This window comes from Nematostella vectensis, chromosome 5, assembly GCF_932526225.1.
Source record: "Nematostella vectensis chromosome 5, jaNemVect1.1, whole genome shotgun sequence".
Lineage (NCBI taxonomy): Eukaryota > Metazoa > Cnidaria > Anthozoa > Actiniaria > Edwardsiidae > Nematostella > Nematostella vectensis.
In genome coordinates, this window is record NC_064038.1 from 10,486,085 (window position 1) to 10,509,103 (window position 23,019).

The 23,019-nt window shown below is 37.5% G+C and overlaps 1 protein-coding gene across 11 annotated transcripts in view; it reads left to right on the top strand.

The window, feature by feature from the left end:
- LOC5517595 (neuropeptide FF receptor 1) overlaps positions 1 to 22,576 on the top strand; it is a 32,065-nt gene extending 9,489 nt beyond the window's left edge. For 5 of the 11 annotated variants that reach the window (XM_032362149.2, XM_032362150.2, XM_032362152.2 and 2 more), the window contains 7 exons: positions 951 to 1,057; positions 6,203 to 6,257; positions 14,085 to 14,254; positions 18,199 to 18,390; positions 18,960 to 19,126; positions 19,554 to 19,878; positions 20,295 to 22,576. In XM_032362149.2, the coding sequence (XP_032218040.2) occupies positions 14,089 to 14,254; positions 18,199 to 18,390; positions 18,960 to 19,126; positions 19,554 to 19,878; positions 20,295 to 20,539 (1,095 nt within the window). In that variant the 5' untranslated portion in view covers positions 951 to 1,057; positions 6,203 to 6,257; positions 14,085 to 14,088 and the 3' untranslated portion in view covers positions 20,540 to 22,576. Of the gene's footprint in view, positions 1 to 950; positions 1,058 to 5,791; positions 6,127 to 6,202; positions 6,258 to 6,288; positions 8,634 to 12,411; positions 14,255 to 18,198; positions 18,391 to 18,959; positions 19,127 to 19,553; positions 19,879 to 20,294 lie in introns of those variants that run through there. The other 6 variants (XM_032362155.2, XM_032362153.2, XM_032362157.2 and 3 more) reach the window with 6 other exon arrangements.
- Positions 22,577 to 23,019: the final 443 nt, after the last annotated feature.

Sequence of the window (23,019 nt, forward strand, 5' to 3'; positions counted from 1 at the left end):
ACAGATACATTTCATCGTATTTGAACTCCTGGAAGTACACCAAAGCTAAACTAATAGCTTCGTGAATCATACAATGACGTCACCAGCGCCTACGGTGACTTCTATTTTCTTACAATGGTGCAGTTAGTATCTATGACATCTAGACTCAGATTGTGACACAGTAGCAGAGTTCGTATCTATGAGATCTAGATGCAGTAGGCGTAGTCCTGCTGTCATGCTCTCCACTTCATCTATAACAGATTCTCCTTATCATTTGCCTGAAGCCCCAAAGAACACTTCAAGCGGAAGCCTACAGACTCCAAATGAAACCCTATGTTGCCTATACATACTGCGCGGCAAATAATCCATACTGAAGTTTAGAAGCTCGGTTTGACTCCAATCTCGGTAGATGTGATTTAGGATAAATAAAGAACAAAAGTGTCTCTGGGTTTATTCTAATCGGGATGAAAAAAGAAAATAGACGAAATAACAGGAAATTGTGTGCTGAATTTTAAAGTTTCACGAAGACATCCGATTAACTTAGTATTACCTTCTTGGTACTGTTATAGTGATAGCAAGTATTGCTTTTCAAGACATCTAAATTTAAAGCTTGAGTTGCCAGAGATAATATGATCAGCATAAAAAGGGAAACCTTCATGAAGAACATTTTACATGACGTTACTGCAAATAAAGGAACAATCGAACTTGGAAAGAAACCCGGTAGCTTGGGATCAGGATAAACTAAAAAAAAACATGTCCATTTAAAATCAATAAACAACTCTTACATTATAATATACTTGCAAAATCAAAAACAAAAAACAACAACTGTGACATCAATGGGTGAAAAGGCTCTCCGTATTTAGAATCTGCGTATCATTGAGTGTTAAGTAATAATCTCACTTGTGTTAAACAGCCGGAACCCAATGAACACGTAATTTATTCTTACTGCCATGTCCCTGATTTAATTGCAGATAAAATTATAAAGTCGTGACTAGCAGGAGAATTCTTAGACGATAGCCTCGACGAGGCAGCGAGTCTTCACTGATTTATTTCCATTATTCGAGGGCGACAATTAATGGTGAGATGCATACCTATTTCCTTAACATATTTTAGTAACTAGCACAGTAATATGGTACAAAGAAGCAAAAGTCCTCCAAAAGGGAATTCGAAAGCTTTTCTTCCACATATAGCAAGAGAAGTAAATGTAAGGTATGATTGTTATCTAAATTCGGGAGATCTTGAAACTCGCCATAAATTGAGGTGATTGAAACTGTGGAAAAAAAAATATTTGAAACCAATTATAAAGCACTCGTCACAGAGAAACGCCCTCTTATTGAGTTAAAGAATATTTCAGGATATAAAATCGATAATTACATTTCCTTTTTTTAAATGTAATTCCCTGTAAACAATTCTAGGTCAAAGCGATACATAAATAAGAGATGGTTGCGAGTTTAGATCTATAGCCTTTTTTGTTGTTCAAACAAGAAAAGGGGAATATCGGGTAGAGAAATACTTTATAAACTCAATTGACTCTACCACTGCTAAGAAAAAATCGTCCATAAGGTTAGTGTAATTACAAAAAGGAAATTCAAATACTTATTTAAGGGAATTAGAAATAACGTCAGTATCATAATATTCTTAACTATAATCTCTTGAACGTGAATTTAAAATCTGTTTCATTCATCGGGTCGCGTATTTTAGAAATATAAATACCTCATAAAATACTAGGTTATGTCGTGGATTAGTAACATTTTTTAGACTTTATCTCATGAAGTTTAGACTTCATAGAGATAAAATGTTTACTTTTACTTATATCCATATTAGAAAAAATACTTCAAGAAATAAATATAACGTGGAAAACGATTCTTATTCAAAGCAACAAGGGCTTATCGTGAAATATGTTATCGTGTATTTAATTCTAAATTCATTTTCATATTTATTAACTATCTTGTCAAATTTTCAAAAAAATGTTTCAAAAAGTATGACTTTGCCACACGCAGCTTTCCAACAAAGCTTTACAAAACAACTTGATTACATCCGAAGATTGTAATTAATTGAACTCTACATGCGGCCACAGGAAGTGAGTTTCCCTCGGGTCCTTCGGTTGAGTTTCCCTCGGGTGACCACAACAAATAAATCAACGCTAGAAGTGATTAGGGCACCCAGGCCCGGGGGGGGGGGGGGGGGGGGGGGCGTGAGAGAACTCAGGGCATGTCTTGTGTTGGCTTATCATCGTAAATTGACAGAGATATTTTTTTTCGGTAGGTAATTATAAAATAACTAGAAAAATTAAAATACTTAAATATTGATGTACACACTTATTTGCAATTGTGTTTTCGAGTTTCAAATTGGTTTGTTTGATTTTTCGAGCGACACAAGAGATTGACAGTTGTGGTAAAGGAACTTACTAGCTTTTTCAAAGGTGATTGTAAAAATGAGAAATGAAAAAAAAAGAAAACAAGCCGACCTCAAAATTCTGAAATAATAACCATATCAGGATGTATAACTAATGATTCACGAAAAAATGTAGTTAAAACACATGACTTCACTTTTACAATTTTTCACCGGTTTACTTTTTCTGAAAATAGTCGACTGAAATCACCCATAATGCATTGCGTCTATACGAGAGTAAGACAACCTCTCAGTTGATGACGCTTCGATATTTAAGCACTTAAATGGAACATTACAAACAAAATATTAGGGTGCATATACCGTTATTCTCGCATTAGACCTGCACACAAAGAGATACATATAAAGGCGGGGTGGGGGAGACAGGACAGCGACACCTTCAGTTGTTGCTCAGCCGTCGAGCTGTCAAGATGTATCCGTTTTTCTTTCCGAAATCGAATATTGGTTCCATATAAACTAGCAAAGGTAGAAAGAAACGTTAAGTTGAGAAAGATGAGGAAGTTATTTGGGTTTTAAAGGACGTATTCAGAGTTTTATTATGAAATTTTGTGTCTATCGCTCTGCCTAACGGTTAGTCCGCCATGTTGGTTCTTATCTCAAACTTCTCGAGATGCGAAAAGGGGGCGCCCCTATCCCTTTTATAGGGCGGTTTCGCGTTTAAACTGCCTTTGTCCCCACACCTGCCCCACACACCCCCGTCTTCGCGGCAAAAAATTTGCAACCAGCTTAATTTGAAAAGGGGTTCAGTCGGAGTAGCGGTGTATTGGTTGGGACGGAAGCTTTCCCTGTCAGTCTTTTCTCGATTAGATTAAGTATAATTTCCTTTTCATCTTCTTTGTATTTTTTTTCATAAGAAGACAGGGGGATCTGCATCACACCCTTTTCACAGGACATCGCAAAAGTAGAAAAGTGCCAAAGCTAAAAAGGATCAATTTGCCTAAATGATATACGTTATATAATCATGATATATACCCATGCTTCTTCTCAGTGAGATATCGCTTCCTTATCACAGGACATAGTAAAAGTCGAAAAGTACCAAAGCTAAACAGGATCAACTAGTCTAAATGATATACGTTACAATCATGATATATACCCATGCTTCTTCTCAGTGAGATCGCTAACTTATCATAGACACCTTTTAAAAAACATCGAAAAGTACCAAACTTGAAAAGAATCAACTCGTCTATAAATGGAAATTTTTGTTTTGTCTTTACACTTTAACAGAACATAACGACTCTACTTAGACAGTCTTTGGACACACCAAGCAAGCATAAAATAGTGTATATAGTTGACTAACGATAAAACATGAAAAAAACTAGTGGCTAAACAAAAAATATTTGCCGACTACCGACATTTTATTATAACCGGTATTTTTACTCTTTACTTCCATCGTCAATCTACTTAAATTCGCCCATTACAGAATCTGTACTATGTATTTCCTGTTGCATCAACTTTTCAGTCAATTATTGACCCATAATGAATTTATTATCAATAAGTTATTAATTACTTATAAATCCTAAAAAATGTTTAATCTTGTTTATACGTGAAATCTAGAACAAAAGCGAATACTAGCTTGGATTCAATGACTACCGACAAAGACCGATAATTCTTACCGACTACCGACAAATTATGGAAATTTTAACTGACTACCGACATGCAGACCCCCCCCCTCTCATCCACACCCTGGTTAAAGGATCCTGCTTTTCAAAAAAATACCAATGACACCACCTCCCCTCCCCCCCTTAGTAACCCAGGATACGCGCCTGGAGGAAACGGAAGTTTATTTATTCCTTCTCTTAATATTTTGCTGCTCATTAGACAAAATCTTTACATATGAGAAATACAATGGAACTCAGTGCTCTTCAATAGAGTGGTCCGTAATACCCTGTTTATGGAATTAGTGTCAAACTGCACCCTGTGATGCGATTTTCTTATAAGATAACGCGATAGGGGGTAAAACAGACAAGCTTATGTATCTACAAAGCCTCCCGAGCGATGATAAATAGAACGACCGGAGCAGATAGCCAGAGATAAAATTATTCAAATCAATTCTTGACAATTTGTTTTATTTTATTTCATTTTTCACGAGAAAGGAGTTCATGATCTTTCGGCGTATTTCTAAAGCAAGAATTTCGAAATTCTGTCCTGTCTGTCCTAGATAGCGAGGTGCAATTCTTAGTGAAGGGACATCCACAGTAGTCTATAATAACTAGGTTTTGTCAAAGATCATAGGTTCAAATAGGTTCATATCCTATTTAGGCAAACTGTTTTGAAACCAAATGTTGTCGTTTAATTTTTTTGGGTCATATACCCATACCTTCCAGTATAGGATGTATGTGGAAACCAATTGTCAAGCTTATAACATTTGTAATTACAACGAGGGCGCAGATCCCGGGGAGGGTAGGGGGGTTCTTCAGGGTAAAAGTGATAGGAATGCTCTTCGGGAAATTCGAAAAACACCCCTAAAAATACCTGCCCACCAAAAATTGCTACCCTAAAAAATACCTCAGAAGCATTAAGCATACTATTTCTGAGAGAAAAGCATACTATTTCTGAGAGAAAAGCCTTTTTTTTCTCGGATACCCCCTAAAAAATACCCAATTTTGAAAAAATACGACGAGCATCCCTATCGGTTCGACAAAGGAAGAACCACATCCCCCCCCCACCCGGGGGACGCGAATACAACGCGTTCGAGTCAAAGTCATAGGAACTTGCCTCAGGCAGCAGCCATCTTTCCTGATAGGATCGGATTTTTTGTGTGAGAGTTTGTTTCTTTTTGTGTGTGTTAAAACATTGGCCAGACGAAGTTCTTGTAGGATCGATTTTGGGGGGGGGGGGAGCGGAGGGGGGTGTTTGTTGAACACTTGAAGCTATAAAAATAATTCTACGGAGGATCGTGATAAAAAAAAACATAAGTTACATAAAGCTGAAAATTGGATAATGCTGACTGACATAGATAATCCTAATCAAGCTCTGCATAATCAAGCTATCACGTATTCTGATCTTTACCTAAAAAACGATAAAACCAAAGAAATAAACATAAATTAGAACAAAAAACTAAATTCCAAACGTTCTCAATCCTAATTTCGCCTAAACTTCTGAGCTTGGAAATTCTACCCACAATTCCACACGCGCCTGGATTCTACCCATATGCGCATGCGTGTTCTCTCCGAAATCATTGCTCCAAAAATATTATGAATCCAAGTAATTCTTTTTCACGAATTGATACCAAAACATACATGTTTGGTTTTTATGGGGGACAATTTTTGTTTTGGTAAAGTTAGAATATATGAGAAAAAGTATCCAGTCTGTTCCGGTTTTTCTTTCAGCTTACACCACTTGAATTCTGTTGATTGTGTCAAATAACGATGATCTCGCACTTAAAGCCTAGCTTTATATGGAGACTTTGTATTTATCCAAAAAACAAACAACATCAATGATGAGGTGTTTCTTAAGAACAATGCAATTCCTAGGATATCATCTCAAAGAGAGGTTGAAATAGTGCCATTTTGGAGGAAAACAAGTCCAAGATTCTCATTCGAAAATTTAACTGATTCAAACGTAGGCGTCTGTGTCATATGAACACCATTATGTCTAGTTGATGAAAGCTAAAGTTGAAGCGGAGGAAACGGTTGTCAATGTTGTCGACGGAAGGATGGGGAAAAAGTCATTTAGAGTTTAACACTTTTAGATGAATTCTGGAGAAAATGGCACTAGGAGCACACAAAGATTCACCGGGTAACTCCTCAATTTTTAACCCCTATTTAGAATGAGAATGCAATGGCCTAATGACGCATGTTATCTTTCATTCCAGACTACTTCAACAACTAAATATTAGACACCAAGCATTCATTGAAGCTGTAGAATCGGTGAGATAAATCTAATTGCATTGAAAAGAAATAGTTTCCCAAAATCTAACAAATTTACTGGCATGCAACATGGCATGCTTACAAATGCATCTGCTACGCGAATCTGATCATTGCAGTATTTAATTATCTCTAGTCTTGTTAAGGGAAAACGGTACCAGGCAATAAGTCAGTTAACTTTGAGCATTATCTAAATAACGGTGGATTTTTAGCAGCCATCTTGTAGTTATTTGGCGCGCACACCAAGACATTCGTGTGTTCTTTTGTACAACATGGCTAACGAAATTGTGCTAACGTCAGCACTTCAGTGTTCAATTTCTTACTACGCGACGTTTTCCGAGACTTTTTCAATGAGTTAGTTACAACACTTTTGGGTAAACAAATAACTTTTTGGATTTAATGAAACTGTTATTTGAAGAATGCGATAAGGTTTTCCAGTGATCAGTTATAAAGCTCCCGATTCCTGTAGCCAACATACGGAGTCACGTGATCAAACAGAGTAAAAAGCCATGAAGAATACAAGTGGAGAAAATCAAAAAACTTCATGCGCCAAGATAAACTTGAATGTCGAATTCATGATTGATTGATAACATCTACCGCGCCACACACAAACACGCGAGTATAGAAGGGACTAACAAAATATTATAAATTTATTTATCTTTTATTTGTTCTTTTTTTTTAAGAAAGGACCATCGTAAAATAGCTAATGCTCGCTTCTCTTATAAAATTCGTAAATTTTCTAAGCGTGCTCAAATACAACCTTTCACTTTGCTATAAGATAAAAAAATGTTCATGCATAAAAAATCGGGATGCTTCACGTTAGAGCAGGGAAACGTTTGTGATGTTTTTATCTAAAAAACAAGGACTGGATAACCCGCAATATAACACCAAAAAACGATACTCCAATTAGAAAATCAATCTCCAATACACGATTGTCTTAAGTGGTAAAGGTTTCCCCGTTCTCAGCTGGTATTTAAAGCTGTTTTCATTCAGTGACGCTATCGATCACCTTCCTTTGTGAATGATGGCTCCAGGGATGACGTCATTCATTCACGACATCGCATTTTTCACAACTAGCCAGAAGACGGCCAAAGCCTTTAAAAATTATAAAATTAAAAAAATCCTTTTTTATTTTGGGTTTAAAGATTAATAGCATCATCAAGACATTTCCAGACTTTTCTATATTCAGAAGGGGATTTGGATAATTCTACAAGCGTCGATTGCATGACAAAACCCTGGAGGCAAAATGAAGAGTGAATGGCATTTCAACCCTATTATAATAATAATTATAAAAAAAAGTGACAGCATTAAAATGCCTGACGAAGGAAAGTTAGACACAATTTTTATTCATTTTTAAAACTATACCATTTCCAATTACCTTTTTTCTACGCTTCAACTCTCCATAAGAAGACAAACTGAATAAAAAAAAACATTAACATAGCGAAAGGATAGACACAGAAGATAGATTCAGAACTGTTTTTTTTTAAAGGCGTCAGTAAGCAAAAAGCAATCTTTCAATTAATCACACAGTACCAGTTTAAACGCTTATCTTTCGCTAATTATAACAACAGAGTTTGTAGAAACAAATTTACATTTATGAAATACAAGGAAAAGAGGCAATTCTCTTGCCAGAACACAAAACAAGAGAGAAAAAGGAGCTATACTGATTAGATTAAAACCCCAATAAAATTTCGAAAACAACTTTTTTGTACGTTGTCTTAATTCTACTCTAATGCGTTTCGTGGGCGGACAAAAGTATTTCGCACGACAACGAGAAACCGAGGGAAATGGCGGGAAAATCGAGTATTCGTGTTTGCTATGAAAACGGCGGGTAGAACTCTAGGCGTTCGTTTACTAGAATAAGTTATCTTTTAGTACATCTTTTTTGTGAAAAGTGCAATCGTCATTTAGTCTAATTGATCAAATTTACGTTATTTTTAAATAGATAAATCCTTCTTAAAACTTTAGGTCAAATAATGAAACCAAAATAAGCACATCTTTGAATTAACAAGTCTTTAGTTTAAAAACACCATGACTTCACTAAATTCGACTAGATCCGTTGATTCACTTTCCATTATATTCTAAGGAGGCCTATCAAAATTGTCTTGAATATGTTTGCGGCAAAGGGTTGATATGGACACGGTTGATTATTCGACGGATAAATCTTTTAATTGGCCTAATTGACCAGACTTGAGTCATATAAAAAGCTCATTCACTTAGGTTGCCTAGAACCGTTTAGTCTTTGAAGTAAAATGTAAGGTAATTGATTTACCAAGGTTGTCTAGCTTTTCTTCAAAACACTCGATGTGCTAGCCACGCCATCCAGTGCCAGTACCGACGCCATCATACAACTAGTCGCAGTGCATCCATTAAAAAAAGGTTAGAAAATCCCCTTTGCGCCTAAGTTCTAGTCTAAATACACCTTTTTCCTTAAAAAAAAAAACGTTTGTACAACGAATGGAAAATAACTGTTCTAGAGGCGAACTGCTGCTTATAAGTTTTGATTATTTGTAAGATTTATCAAATATTTTTTTCTGCATACAATATATAAATATTGGGTAATCCATTATATCCTCCAATAGTAAAACTGTCATTTGCCATTCGTGCTAAAAACATGCAAATATAACCTCCCGCTTATTTCGTTGAGAAGTTGAAGATAACTATTCAACTAAGGTGGTATGGGTGACACCTTTGATTCTTTTAACGGAACTAAAGGGCTACACAAATAAACAACTCTACTATCCTTTTTCTACCTTTATTCGGTACTCTTTGGTGAAATTCGGGGGTACCGGTTATTTTCCTAGAAACTTAACAATGTTTTAACGCGTTAAAGGCATGTTCTATTGCGAAGTTTGAAAAAATAGATAAGATAATAAGGATAATCGAAAATAACTAAATAATACATACACTCTTTTTTTATAAGTCTAATTTTCGTCTAATTTTCAGTCGAGTTAAGGCTGAATATGTTCTTAATTTAATGTTCTTAAATTTTAGTGCATATAACAATGTACCCAATAAGTCATAAGGAAAAGAATAACACTAATGATCAATAGCAATAATAAGGTTGTTACTATGAGCACAATTTGATTCTGCATTTTAGAACGAATCAGGAATAAAAAGAAATTTTTTTCTGCTATCTGAGCCCGGTATGTTCTTAGCATTTTCTAAAAATTTGGTGAAATCTCAGGCTGGACGTTCTTATAAAAAAGGTTTTTTTTAAAAGTGTGTATCTTGTTCTTCTTACTTTAACTATATATACTTCTACAAAGATATATAATATTGATGCAAGCGTTAGGTTTGAGGCCGCGCAAGCCACGAGAAGGACAGGCTTGTTTATACTTACGTAAGGGCTTAAGCCATATCAGACTATGAAATCTCTAAATCCAAATGGATTTATTTACATTGGGTAAAAGAGCTTATGGATCAAAATCATATTTTTTCCTTCTTAACATGCAAACTACTACGTAAAAACAACGATATATGAAGGTCAGACATAAAATCTAAAAGCTATGCCAATTAAGTTGAATGTGGCTATGCATGGTAAAAAAAGACTTTACTCTCCTTTAGAAATTTCCTTTAGAAAGATTCACGCCCTTCTGGGGAAGGAACTGAGAATTCGGGAGCTTCAGTAATGACAAGCCGCTGGCCCAGCAATGCTGGCGCGTTTTATACAAAATTTTGGGGTTGCTACGAACTTTCATCAGGGCCTATCAGCTGCGCATCTGGCCTGCGCACATTGAGCTTTATGTTTTCCTTGGGACACGCTTATGGTCGAAACTACTCATTCGATAGAAACTCTAACGATCCGTAATAAACTTCCCATGATAGCTTACGTCACCCCCTATGGCATTTTTGAGTAAGCCGTGGCCCTAGAAAAACCCATCACGTAGGCCCTTTCAAATAACATAGTAGGGAGTGTTCGTTAATTACACCGAGGGGGGGGGGGGGGGGGGAGATTTTCACTGATGATACATTGTAAACATTTTTTTTTTCGGTTACCCCCTCCCCCCCTTTATAGAACCCCAAACTTTTCTTTCTTTTTTCCCTTAGAGGACCTTTTTTTTCGGTTACCCCCTCCCCCCCTTTATAGAACCCCAAACTTTTCTTTCTTTTTCGCCTTAGAGGACCTTTTTTTTCGGAGCACCCCCTTTTGGTGGTTAAAAATCCCCCTCCCCTCAATCCCCCCCCCTCGGTGTATTTAATGAACACTCCCTAAAGGCCTTACAGAAAGAGCTCGGGTAGCCTGTTACTATGCGAACATTTCTTGGCTGCAACAACGTACTGGCTATGTCTTACGCTTTACTTGGCAAACTGAAATGGTGAATTGTTGAATAAAACGTGGCCCACAGACAACTCTTGACGTAGCCACTAATAACTACTAAGAACATACAGGAAGAGATCCCTGTTTGACGGTTACCATGTGGGACATTTACTTGGCAGTGACGTATTCCTGCTATATGTTTCCGCTTTCGTGGCCGAATGAAGTGGCGGAACATTTAGGAATGTAAAGCGCTACAAAACACCTCCGAGTGATGGCTCTGTTGGGAAGCATTAATCCGATTAAGTGGCTCTTTCGACAAAGCTAAGCGGATTGTTTACGTCTTTAATAACAAGCTGTTAACACGCCCATTTCAAGGGCCATAGTACGTGACGTAAGATGCGTGAATAAAAAAACCTTCCACGTCAATTATAGACCTGCGTGACATGGACGCGTGATCAATCACGTGATAGGTGACGTCTTTCTCTACAAAAAAAGGGCAAGAAAATTTTAAATCGAAAGTCGGGTCTCAACATAGAAAAAAAAAAAAAAAACACAAATTTAGTAGGAATCGGTTTTTACAACCAAAGTGATTTGTTTCCCTCAAATACTTTTAGATAATTTTCACATTCGCTCATCTCGATTTTTGAATTTTTTAAATTTGATTTAATTGTAAGTTACATTACTGTTTAATATGCCAATCTCGCAAATAGAGACTAAAAAAAGTCCAAACAAAACTTTGCAGCTAGCAAATAGTGGCACAAAAATTCGATTTGTTTCCTAAGCTGAAAGATTGTAAAAGCTGTATTCAAAACGCCAGGTCAGGCTGACATAAGAAACCGCAAAGAACCGCAAAGGCAGAAAAAGGCTCTATATAATTACAAGCATGTCAAACCAAATTATCATCAGGTACAAGCCATTCGCGGTCTCTAATCCAAGTCAAAGCGGCCGCTTTGGTAAGTAATGGGCACAGGCCTGCACCACAAAATAGATAAGACAACTTGGGTTTGATAATCTAATAATGAGGCTAGGGACTATAGGCGGGGGATGGTGTAAGGTCTGATAGGTCTGTTACCGACATGGGGTAGGTAACGCAATCTTGATGGATTTGTCACGCAAATGCATTGCAAAGTTTTATGTCCACGAAGTCAAAGGAAAGTATCAGCTTTTCCCTATCTAGAGCTTCCGATAGTTTTAAGATTATTATATTTTTTGATAGTTAACTCGAAATTTCATCGGAACAATCGATCTGAAGTCATTAAAAAAATGTGTGGCTTCTACTTATACGTGAAAAAAAGAGTATACTTTAAACCTTAGTAATCATATTACATAGTAACCGATTTTGAAATCTCAGGTTGGTGTGAAAAACCAGAGTGACCTTTCATTATTTGAAAAAAAGAAATAAGGGATGGGTAAGAGAAGAACGCACCACAACCTCCCTTAATCCAAAGATGGGGGCTCTAGCAACTAGATTCCAGGACCTAAAAAAATACCGAACGGTCCCTAACCGATACAACACGGACCTCGCCCCATAGGGTTCCAGAATGCAGCTCAAACATTACTGTTCCCCGTATTGTTTATCATATCCGAAAAATTTATCTTGAAACATTAGTTCGTAATTATATACCTTAGGGAATGACGTCTTCAAAATGTATCATGAATAATACATCTTTGATTTCCTGATAACTCGGGTTCGTGTTTCCTTGGAGGTTCGATTTATCAGAAGTCACTAACAGAAGCCTCTATTTGCAACATAAGAAGTTTGCCTAAAAAACATAAGCGCAAAGTATATTATGGCTTATTTTCTTGAAGACTTTCAGAGATGGTGTTATACAAAGACATATCTACAGTTTTTCAAAAAGAAACAACAGAAGACAATAACAAAGTTTTATATTATAATAGTTAATAATAGTTTATTACGACACCCTCGCAGACAAAAGTCTGAATTACAGTGAAGGGTCTGCACGCCACTACTTTACGCAATATTACTGAAATCGCACACTAAGAAAATTATTAAACCTGTCTGTATTTCCTTGAAACCTATCGGTACGCATGTAGCCAGACCGGAGTAGGTAGCTATGGTTGACTTCTGTAGCTTTAGGAATGATATAGTTTAGAGGAGGTATTGTCGTCATCTATCCAATCGTATAAACCATAGAGCATGCTTATAAAAACCGGCCTTGAACTTAATATATCATTCGTCGCATCATTCTACTGTATCTATTTACAGGATTCTAACAACAGATCGGGAAGGAGAATAAGGCCTAAAATAGGAGAATAAGGACAAACAAAAGTCAAAATAGCCAGGGGCTTGGACCATCGCCCCGCCATTGTCTCGATGTGTCGTGTTATGCCTTGGGATTAACCACCGTTATCACTTCCATATGGCTTTGCCGTTCTATATAAAAACATCGAACCTATGATGCGATAACACAGTATTCCGAAATGACCCTATGTTCACTCTTTCCCTGCAAATCAACTGCACCTGGGCTTGTTAAAAAAAATTCATTTGTAGCTAATTGGGTTTTGTACAAACCATAGGCAAGTCTTGAATATTCATGCAAAAAGAGTACTGTCAAACTAGACTTGTACACTGGATTTTCAAATCCTGAACATTGTGCAAGAAAGGAATGGGTTGACTATTGCCACCTTACATCTCAAGTTGATAAGTTCTTAACGTGTTTTCTCATAGTTTGGATCCTTTTCTTGGAACAATGAAAAGCCGATTAAAATTAGTGTTTGTTTACGAATTAAACAATCACAAAAAAGTAGCGTTTGTTTAACAAGACCTACACCGCCTGGAAATTACCTTTCTTTCAGGAAAATAACATCCATCCAGTGGCTTTAACCAAGGATTTACATTCAGTAAAAGCTCTGATTTAGAAGGACTTTTAGTGTGTAAACGAAAATTCTATTAAAACGTATTTTATAGAAATGAAAATCCTGGTATTGTTCCGTGATAAAGACTTTACCACAAAACAATTTTCTTCCTTTAGTGACGTCAGTATAGAGGACTTAGCATCATTATAGCCAATGTAAATAGATGAGATGGTAATTTGGGGCGCTTTTTAGGCAAAGTGTCTTTATAACGGAGGGAATGTCGGTAAAGTACGGTTGATGAGGGAGATTATTGACTATAAGGTACGCTCTGACGTGAGTTGAAAGGTATCGGGGCGTGCGGCAAAAAGGGGCGATTTCTTGAATTCTGTATCGCGTTTTTAATCAACCAGGCCGTCTATCATCCTACAGTTTTCTCCGTGACCTCTATCAAGACACTTTTCCGTCAAGCAACGCGAGTTCCATGATTCGCTGTGCTATCTCGCAGATCTGGAATCCACTTTGACTTAATCTAAACACTGAACGGTATGCGAAAAGACCTGGCTGCTTCGCGCGCGAGGGACTCGATGCACTGACAACCCCAAATACAACCAACATTTACAACAAACTGACCAAGATACAACAGCAAAGAGGGGAGAATACACGGGGGATCCTGAACAAAAGGAGGCATCTTAGGAATTGAAATAGCTTACACAAGAGTGTTCTGAGTCCAGTGTTGTCGTGTCTTGTTGTAGAACGATGAACTTCACGACATTAGGGCCAAGCGAATTTCTCAACGGGACAAGCAATTTAACCACAAATGGATCCGCTTTGGGTCCTGAAGGGATGGCAATGCTTCTGGCGAAGGAACCCCTTTGGTCGCTAGTCATTCGCTACATCCTCTCTTCTGCAATCTTTCTTGTCGGTAAGTCAATCAGGCGTTCTTACTTAACAATCTAATTAAACGAAATAATTACTTGAATATTATTTTGAAGTGAATAATTACTAGATCACTCTGATGCGATAGAATGCGTGCTTGTTGTTATCGTGAAAATCTCGTTTAAGAAAGGTTCAGTTTTCCTAACCGTACTAAACATCTGCAAAGAACTGAAGTGCCCACTCCTTGTTAAAATTGTCTTGCACTTAAAATATAGTTCCCGCTTCCGCAAATTCACAGACCAACATCTAAAGCATAAAGAAAAAATTAGATGAAACGCTCTAGCGTGAAAAAAGAACACACATTCAAAAAAGAGAATTTTGCCGAGGGTCACTTCACCGGATAAAGGTTACAAGGTTTTGTTTTCTTAAGATATCCATAGTTTATACAATATAAGGTGTTGTATGGCTGAGTTGAATTCAAGTGTGGTGTAATCGTTTATATACCTCTCCGTAAACTAAACACAATGACTGCTCCTTGCTTTATTGATTGACCAATCGAGTATAAAACATTGTCGTTAGAAGAGATGTCCTTCGTGAAGCAGCTAAAAAAACGGCTTATCACGTTTGTTGACATTGTGTTTCACGTGACAAATTTCACGCAAATCGCGATTAGCCTTTGGATGGCAAATGTTTTCCTTCGTTACCGTTTAAAATCCTGCTTTAACAAAATAAAATATAGCGATTTAGATTTATAACTTTGACAAACAATCATTATCACATCGCCATTATCAAAGCACACAATTCACGAAACTTCAGCAATTGTAATGATAGCTAAACATTGCAAAACTTGTATTTGTAGAAGCTGTTTAATCCTCTTAGTTCCTGAATTAAGCATCGGATCTACCACGTTACATTTGACAATAGAATTGAGATTAATCCGGCTAAAACCCCCTAAAGCCAGCGCTGAGAACCATATCATTTTACTGGGTATATTGGGTTTACTATAGCCTTAGAGAACAACCTGAGTTAAGAGAATGATAGTAAGACGATCTAGGGTGTGTTGTTTGGAATAAACAAGATTGCAAATGACTTCTAAATAGGTTTGCGTATGGGATGGACAAAGGGTCTGCGTGATTTCAGCTTGTGCGTCGCGCTAAACGATCCATTAGCACAATCACTCAAGGGGGCAAATAACTATGTGATCACGCAAAAAGGAATATATAACTACTAAAGACGTGAATGGCCCAGGGATACCATTTTTTTAATTCCCATGGTCATCACTCCGTCCAGGAATAAGCTTCAAGTTAAAAGTTTTAAAAATATGGAATCTGTGGGGAAGATAATATAGTTCTTGAACTTTTTTGGCAAGGGCGCATCAACATTTAAGAAATACTTCTAACGGAAGCTAGGTAATAACCTCTCTTGATGAAAGATAGAGCTTTTTTTAGAGAACCCAAATTAAAACAATTCCCGTCTTTTTGTGCTTAGTGAGTGGGCAAGGGGTCATCAACATTGCAGAAACATCATTGGAAACCACGTTACCGCAGGGCATATTAACTCTGATGGATAAAAACATAGTCTCCATGTGTCAGGCTGAGACAGAAGATTTTTAGCTGAATTCATTAATGATTAAAACGCGTTAATGACAGCTCAGAGTCGTGTGAACTATCTGTTTGGCGTTGGCGCAAAAAGGTTTCCTCTCCGAGACAAGATGGGTCAACAGTCCTAACGACGCGATCAGACAATGGGGACCCGAACGGAAGATGGACTGTTAGGGTCACTTCACAAATGACAAAAGTGCAAATTACTGTAGATGATATCACTCGAAGGAAAAAAGAACTGAGAAAATTGTGGGCTTGAAAAGTTTTCCAATTTCAAAATTTATGCAATTCAATTTTATCTACACTTTTTTATATCAGATCCCTTACAAAAAGTGTAGCCTCGACAACTTCTTAAAATTTGAGACACATATACCCCGCCAGCACGCTTAACACGCTTTGGCCTTGTCCGTGTCTATGGTAGTAAAAACGACATTCAAATTAAGGATTTTTTTAGGTCGGTAAAAATATTTTAGCCTGAAATTGCTGAAGTATAAGAGACAGCTTTGGATCTAAGGTGGACTCAATCCATACGTGATTTCTCTTAACTATGTTGCTAAAATCTCAGCTAAAAAAGACCTGCCTCTACTGTTCTAGAGAGATCAAGCGGACACTAGCAAAAAGTGTTATCTCACATAGTTCATTAAAGGCGCCGCGAAAAGCAGAAATTAATTACGGCGATGTGATATGAGCGCAGATTTGATGTCTGTTAGGTCATGTTTATATCAGTATAAAGATACATCTACAAAGTGCCATCTTGTCTGTCTTCTCTATGATCTCGCGAAGAAGAGGACATTTGCTACGCGGGTTGGAAACATGACTTGTATACAGGGAACGTCAGGTACTTGGATATCATAATCCGTAACACCTTTACTGCGGACGTAGGTCTAATGATGCCAATTTCAGTGACAGGTCTTACAGAAAAACACAGAGAATCAGTGCAGGTCCTAACCTTTTGGTATGAAACGTTCGCACTAACTCTTACTCACAGTGCCACCAAGAACGTCACTTGACCTTGTGCCACCAAACTGACTTAGTAATAACGACACTAAGGACGCTTTGATACGCTCTTTTTATGTAAGAACGTCAATTTTACTACTCAGCTTACAGCTTGGCCATTTCTGTTTTCTTGGAACAGATATAGCCTTGTTCCCAGGCACTCTAAGACAGCTCAACTCATTCGGAGTCACCTTCCACAAATGCCAGAGAATTTGAAGGAAATTGAAATGTTTAGTATGATACCCTTCATATGCGATTGACTTTACTCCTTGTTATGGGTACGGAATGCCCCACGCCAGCTTACAATCATGAGTTTGGGCTGGCGTGTGAACACTATCACTGAGGATAGTTCTACGGACAAGCGGTTCTTTGATTTCCAATACAGGTTCATAGGGTGCGATAAAAAACGAGACGGATAAAGGAATGTCGACCAGTCACTCCTTTGCTATTGTTAACAGCAACACAATAGTCCACGTTAAAAAAAAAACTACAAAATAACCGCACACAATTTTTAAAATTCCTATAATTGGTAAAAATATTTGATTCAAATTATGTCAGTAACTCGCTTGAATTATCTGATGAAAAAAGATGTCTAGTACAACCAACTCGGTATGAGCGTGTAAAATGGTGGCGGAATTGGCCTTTTATAAAAACTTCTTTATAAAAGAAATAAAGTGAATGAAGGTATTCGTGGTCCCAGGCTTATACTCCTTGGTACACCAACTACCTTATTCTTATATATTTTCGCTTGTCTCATCTCAAATTTTGTCGGCACATTTCGCGAGTCTTTAATTTCGCGATCGCGGAGAAAAATTGTGTTTAATTAATTCCTCGAATTTGAATTGATATGTGAAATGAACGATACACCAAGGAGCAGGGAGATATAATGGAAGGATAAAAGACGCTCGTTTACTACACGCTACAAGAAAACGGGACATATGTTCGATTTGACGACTGCACAAAGGTCATATAGGAGGGCGAAGCTGACAGGCGAATCTTTAAATCTAAAAAAAAAATCATCTCCTGGTACCAAGCCTTGAACATGCGTTGTTTAAAATTTATGAAAACACAAGTATGCGATTTTTCTATATCCATTAAATTGAGCGAGATCAAAGTTCGCGGTATTTATCTTTCGCGAGTATTTAAATTCGCGAATTTTGTTTAAGTGCGCGAAAATCAAGGTTGGTTCTCACTAGGACGCAAAGCGCAAACGAAAGCGAAACACAAGTGAGAATCGGTCAAAACAAGCGCAAGAAAATCAAACAGTTGCGTTTTCTTGCGCTTGCGTTCTAGTGAGAATCGGATAATAACGTGCGCTGCGCTTGCGCTTACGTCCAAGAGGGAACCAGCATAATGTAATAACTTCTCATTCTCATAACATTCTTATCTACAGGTGTGGTTGGCAACATCCTCGTGTGTGTGGTCGTCTACAAAAACCACAGAATGCACACCGCCATGAACATGTTCCTCGTGAACCTCGCAGTATGTGACATCTTCGTGTGCGTCTTCAACATCATCTTCACGCTTATTTACTTTCAATTACAGTACTGGCCTTTTGGCCTCGTCTGGTGTAAGATGCTACCGAGTAAGTGGGCTTTAGATAAGAACGAAAACTCTCGCACTCTGGGTGCGTAGATCTGCCGAGTTACCAGAGGCGGAAATCGAAGCTTTAACTACAGCCGTCTTGCAGCTTTGACAAAAGAGCGAAATGTGATACCAACTACAGTAATATCAGCATAAAACAGTGAAGAACTTAAATGGAAAGTCTTATGATTCATTCTTTATATTTTCCGTCTGAAATATGTTAATGTATGAGGACTTTCACACACTTAGAGCCCATGGTAAAAAAAAAACAGAGGCGGAACCGGGAGCTAAAAAAATGGTTGGACTCGTGAAAGGGATTCCTAAGTTATTTGAATGGAGAGGCGAGATTTTTGCTCGGATTGAAGCTGTAACAGCCGTCTCGCAGCTTTTGATTTGTTTTAGGATAACCCTTTAAGCTTTAAATTATTGGTAAAATTTCTTAAAATGAGGAAATTTTGAAACAAAAAGTTGCCGCCAAATTGCACAGGACCCCTATTATCTAAAAACTGTCCCAACCCTTTCCCATGGCAATTGTGTACTGCACTCACAAATTCTTCCCTCCTGGTCCAGCTTTACAGATCACTAACATCTCTGCGTCTACGGGCTCCTTGGTTGCCATGACAGTCGAGAGATACCGTGCCATTTGCATGCCCATGTCGAACCCAATCTCCCGAACGCACGCCAAGCTCGCTATCGCCCTTGCATGGATGGTTGGTTTCTTCGTCGCACTTCCTGAGGTGAGAACTATAAATAAGGACCCAACAAATAGACTGAGCCGACACCGAGCAAAAAATGGCACGATTAAAATTGTAAGGTACGGGCCTGTTCTTTTGGACGCTTGTTTTACCAATTCGCAGTGAGCCTGGGCTACCTGTGTTCGCAGTTCGTATTATATTATGGGGAAAAATGGAACCTCTTTCTCTGTGAGCCTTCATTTTGTCATCCTGGCAGAAAACCATGTGTAGGAAAGCATCCATTTCCATCGGCTGATTCGAGGGAGCTTTATAATTGTGATATCTTTGATTGGATTTCATAGATAAAAAAATACAGAACCTTTATTAAATGAAGACATTATTGCCTTGGTGTGGCTGATAGGGGCTCTGGGTTTTAAAACTAAAAATGGCTAAATTGTGATTTAGACGTCGAGATGTCTTTTTTTACCAGGTAGGCGCGTACACACTCACCGGAGAATACGGTTGCGGAGAACAATGGCCCATTCCTGAGCTTCAAAAGATCTACTCAATGTTCCTATTCATTGCCATCTACGTAGTCCCTCTCCTTATGCTGTTACCCGCATACATTCGTATGATCCTCAAGCTATGGATCGTTCAAGAAGAGGTGACGGTAGCGTCCAGCGGTATATCACAAGACCCGCAATCGATCAAGAGAAGGAGAAACGTTCTGAAGATGATGGCGATCGTAGTGTTATCTTACGGAGTGTGTCTGATGCCTTATCATGCGGCCTTTATCTGGTATGACTATGGCACAGGTATGTTTTAGCGACACGGAGAATTTCTTGTTTTTGGTTAAAAGCGGGTATTCGTACCATGGCACCTGGGGAGAAGGGGGACATAAAAGGAGGATAATGGTTGTGATACGGGTGGAGAGAGGTTGGTGTCAGGGGTGAGGTCGTGAGGGTAATTATGGGGATAATGCTACAGTGAGTGGAGTTGGACTAAAAGGAGTGTCCTGGATAGTGATGCAGTTGTTCTTACCATGGCGTATAGGGTGAATGGGAAGATTAGGAAGGAGGTAGTGGGTAGGGAGGCATAGACCGGAAAACAAAAAGGCTGATAAGGGGTAAGGTGTACATGCTGGTGGATGAGGCTAAGTCTTCCTATAGGGAATTCCATCGTTTCACAATATACGTTAGGTTACCTGACTCGTTGACATTTTGTCTTGCAGGCAGCATCACCCCTTGGTTTTGGATACTTCTCTGCTACACCCAAATCATCTCGTGGTTCAACAGCTGCGTCAATCCAATTATTTACTGGTTCTTCAGTGAACAATTCTCCAAAGAGTTCAACAAAATTCTCGGCTGCAATAAATTAAAGAGACTGCGAAAGCTCTCCTTCACACACAGTTCTTCAGAACAACATCAACAATTATATACAGCCAATACTACGGTGAAGAACGCATCTAGAGCATGAATACAATAGGCGGATAAACTACGATATATTCTTGGGCGTGGTTTCGGTTAAAGTTACTGCCTGATTCTGCCACTCAATGTTCCATGAAGAAGCCAGGAATCACGTGAAAAATAGAACAGGTTATGTGTGCGAGAACATACAGCTGGAAAATGAACGCAGGCACCTATTAGACAAGTATATAGCCGTTATGCTATATTGGCAACTCCGACTATGAAAATATGGCTTACAAAAACATGTGTGTTGGTTAATGTTATCGTTAACAAAAGATTTTAAAAAGAAATCGACACATTCATTATTGAAATTCGTTAATCATTTATTATCTTCGCATCATTATTTTATTATCATGAAAGGGAAATTCGTTATTCATTTGATATCTTTGAAATATCTACAAAATAAGTTAAACTTTAGTCGACGACACTATTTTTTTTAAACGTAAAATCGAAATTAAAACAAAACAAATAATGAACCTTACCATAATCTAAAGTATAAAGGATCAGAAAGTATGTTATTGTTCACGGTAACTTTAATGTTTTATCGTTTTATAAGCTTATTTCTTCTAAAGATAAGAAAGAGATTTTACCACTAAAGAACGGAGAAATTTCATAATTTATATTTTTTGTGCACTATCAATTTCATGAATTTTACACACATCCTGGAGTGTTTGTATTTTGAGCAGCAGTTTCTTAATCATTTCAATTAGTTTAGAGTTTTTTATAACTTGTTTCCCTTGATGAAGCCCTCTAAAACTCCTATTCAAATGCTGAAAACTCGCGATTTTTAAGAGACATGAATGATTCGTCCAGAAAATAGTAGAAAGGGTTATTGCGAACTTAAAATTATATTCTAGTAAGTTGATCTCGATGCGTACTAAAATATAATTATAATGATATGAGAAATTAAAGCAATGGAATAGGGTGGTTGTGAAAGTTATAGAATGAAGTGAAAAAAAATGTTTGTAACATTTTTGTTGGTTAAATAACTAACAAAAAAAGAAAAAATATGTATTTACTTTATTGCTAACAATGTTTTAAAAAGCTGCAATACAGCTTAATTGTAGTAAATTACAGTCACAATTTCAAAAGTACTTTCTAAGCAAGAAAAATGTTCCTTGCTTAAAAAGAACAAACTCAGTTGTCAACACAACCAAAGTCATAATACCAAATTGTAGTTGTCCATGGTATGGAAGAGAAAATGGGCAAAAGTCAAAATATAAAGGTGCTTTCGAAACGTTAGACTGAAGCAGTGAAATTATGCTTTGTATTATTTAATTGTTCCTACTTGTAGGCTCTGAGGCTCATCCAGGGATTGAAGATAAATTTTAAGTATAAAGTAATTTTCATGTAAAAAAAGGCTCAATTCCAGCCGTTTCTGTCAACATGCAGAACATAACTGCACATCTAGCTGAATTTTGAGCCATGGACAAGGTATAATAGGGGGATTTGCGCTAAGAGATCACTTGACTGTTCGTGTGACAACCAAGCACGCGCTCAGGCTTTTAGCGGGAAAATAACAGTAACAAAAAACAACTTATTCAGTGCTTACGAAAAAAGCCAGAATTCTTTTTATTTCAGAAAGGGTTTAGTTTCATTTACAGATATTAGTTTTACTAATATCTGAGTTTTTAATCTTAATCTTTATCGTTTTTAATATATTAGTTTTACTAATATATTAGTTCTCTGGTGTGACAGCGCAGTCATTTCTGATTTTTTTGTTTGATTATTTTGATTTGAATTTGCCACCCAGAAAGGTCATGTGATCTCTTAGGGAAGTCCCCAATTGTGGAGTTGCTATGTCTTGAAATTCAGGAATGATTTTGCAATCACAAGGAAAAAGGTTAATTCCGATAAAGTAGTAAGTAACAAGTATCCATAGTATATCCTAACTAGCTTGTTTTTTTTTCATTCTCTTTAAAAAGAATATGTAGCCTGGATTTGCCTTTTGGCATTAGTTAAATTCCTTGCACTATACCCATACCGGAAGATGTATATAGTCTATTTATTGTGCAAAAAAGTAAAAAATAAACAAAAAGGATGAAGATTTTTGCTATATGAGCATTGGCTAGCACAAGGTAGGGGATGAGCACATCACACTGAGAATATGACCACTCTCTTGTCACTAGGGTCACCACTACCACAGGGACCACAGGGCAGAGAGGGAGGGGCTAATATAGCCCTAAATGGTCTCTGCGGGCCCTGTACAGTAGTGAAGAGGTCTTTAATTTATATTCCATTTCATTTATAGTTTGTAAGAACCCACAAATGATCTATGTAAGTGACCTATCAAGAACCACTGGATCAGTTATAGGCCTTCTATCTGGCCATTATCAACGAGGGGAGGAGGAAAATGTTAATCGATCCCTCCACATAAACACTTTCTTTTCATAAGTGTATGCTACACCAATCAAATTAAACCCTGGAGAATGCCTGCTGTCCCGTAAATTATTTTCCTTCAAGCAGGCACAGAAAACCTTGAAAGATTCC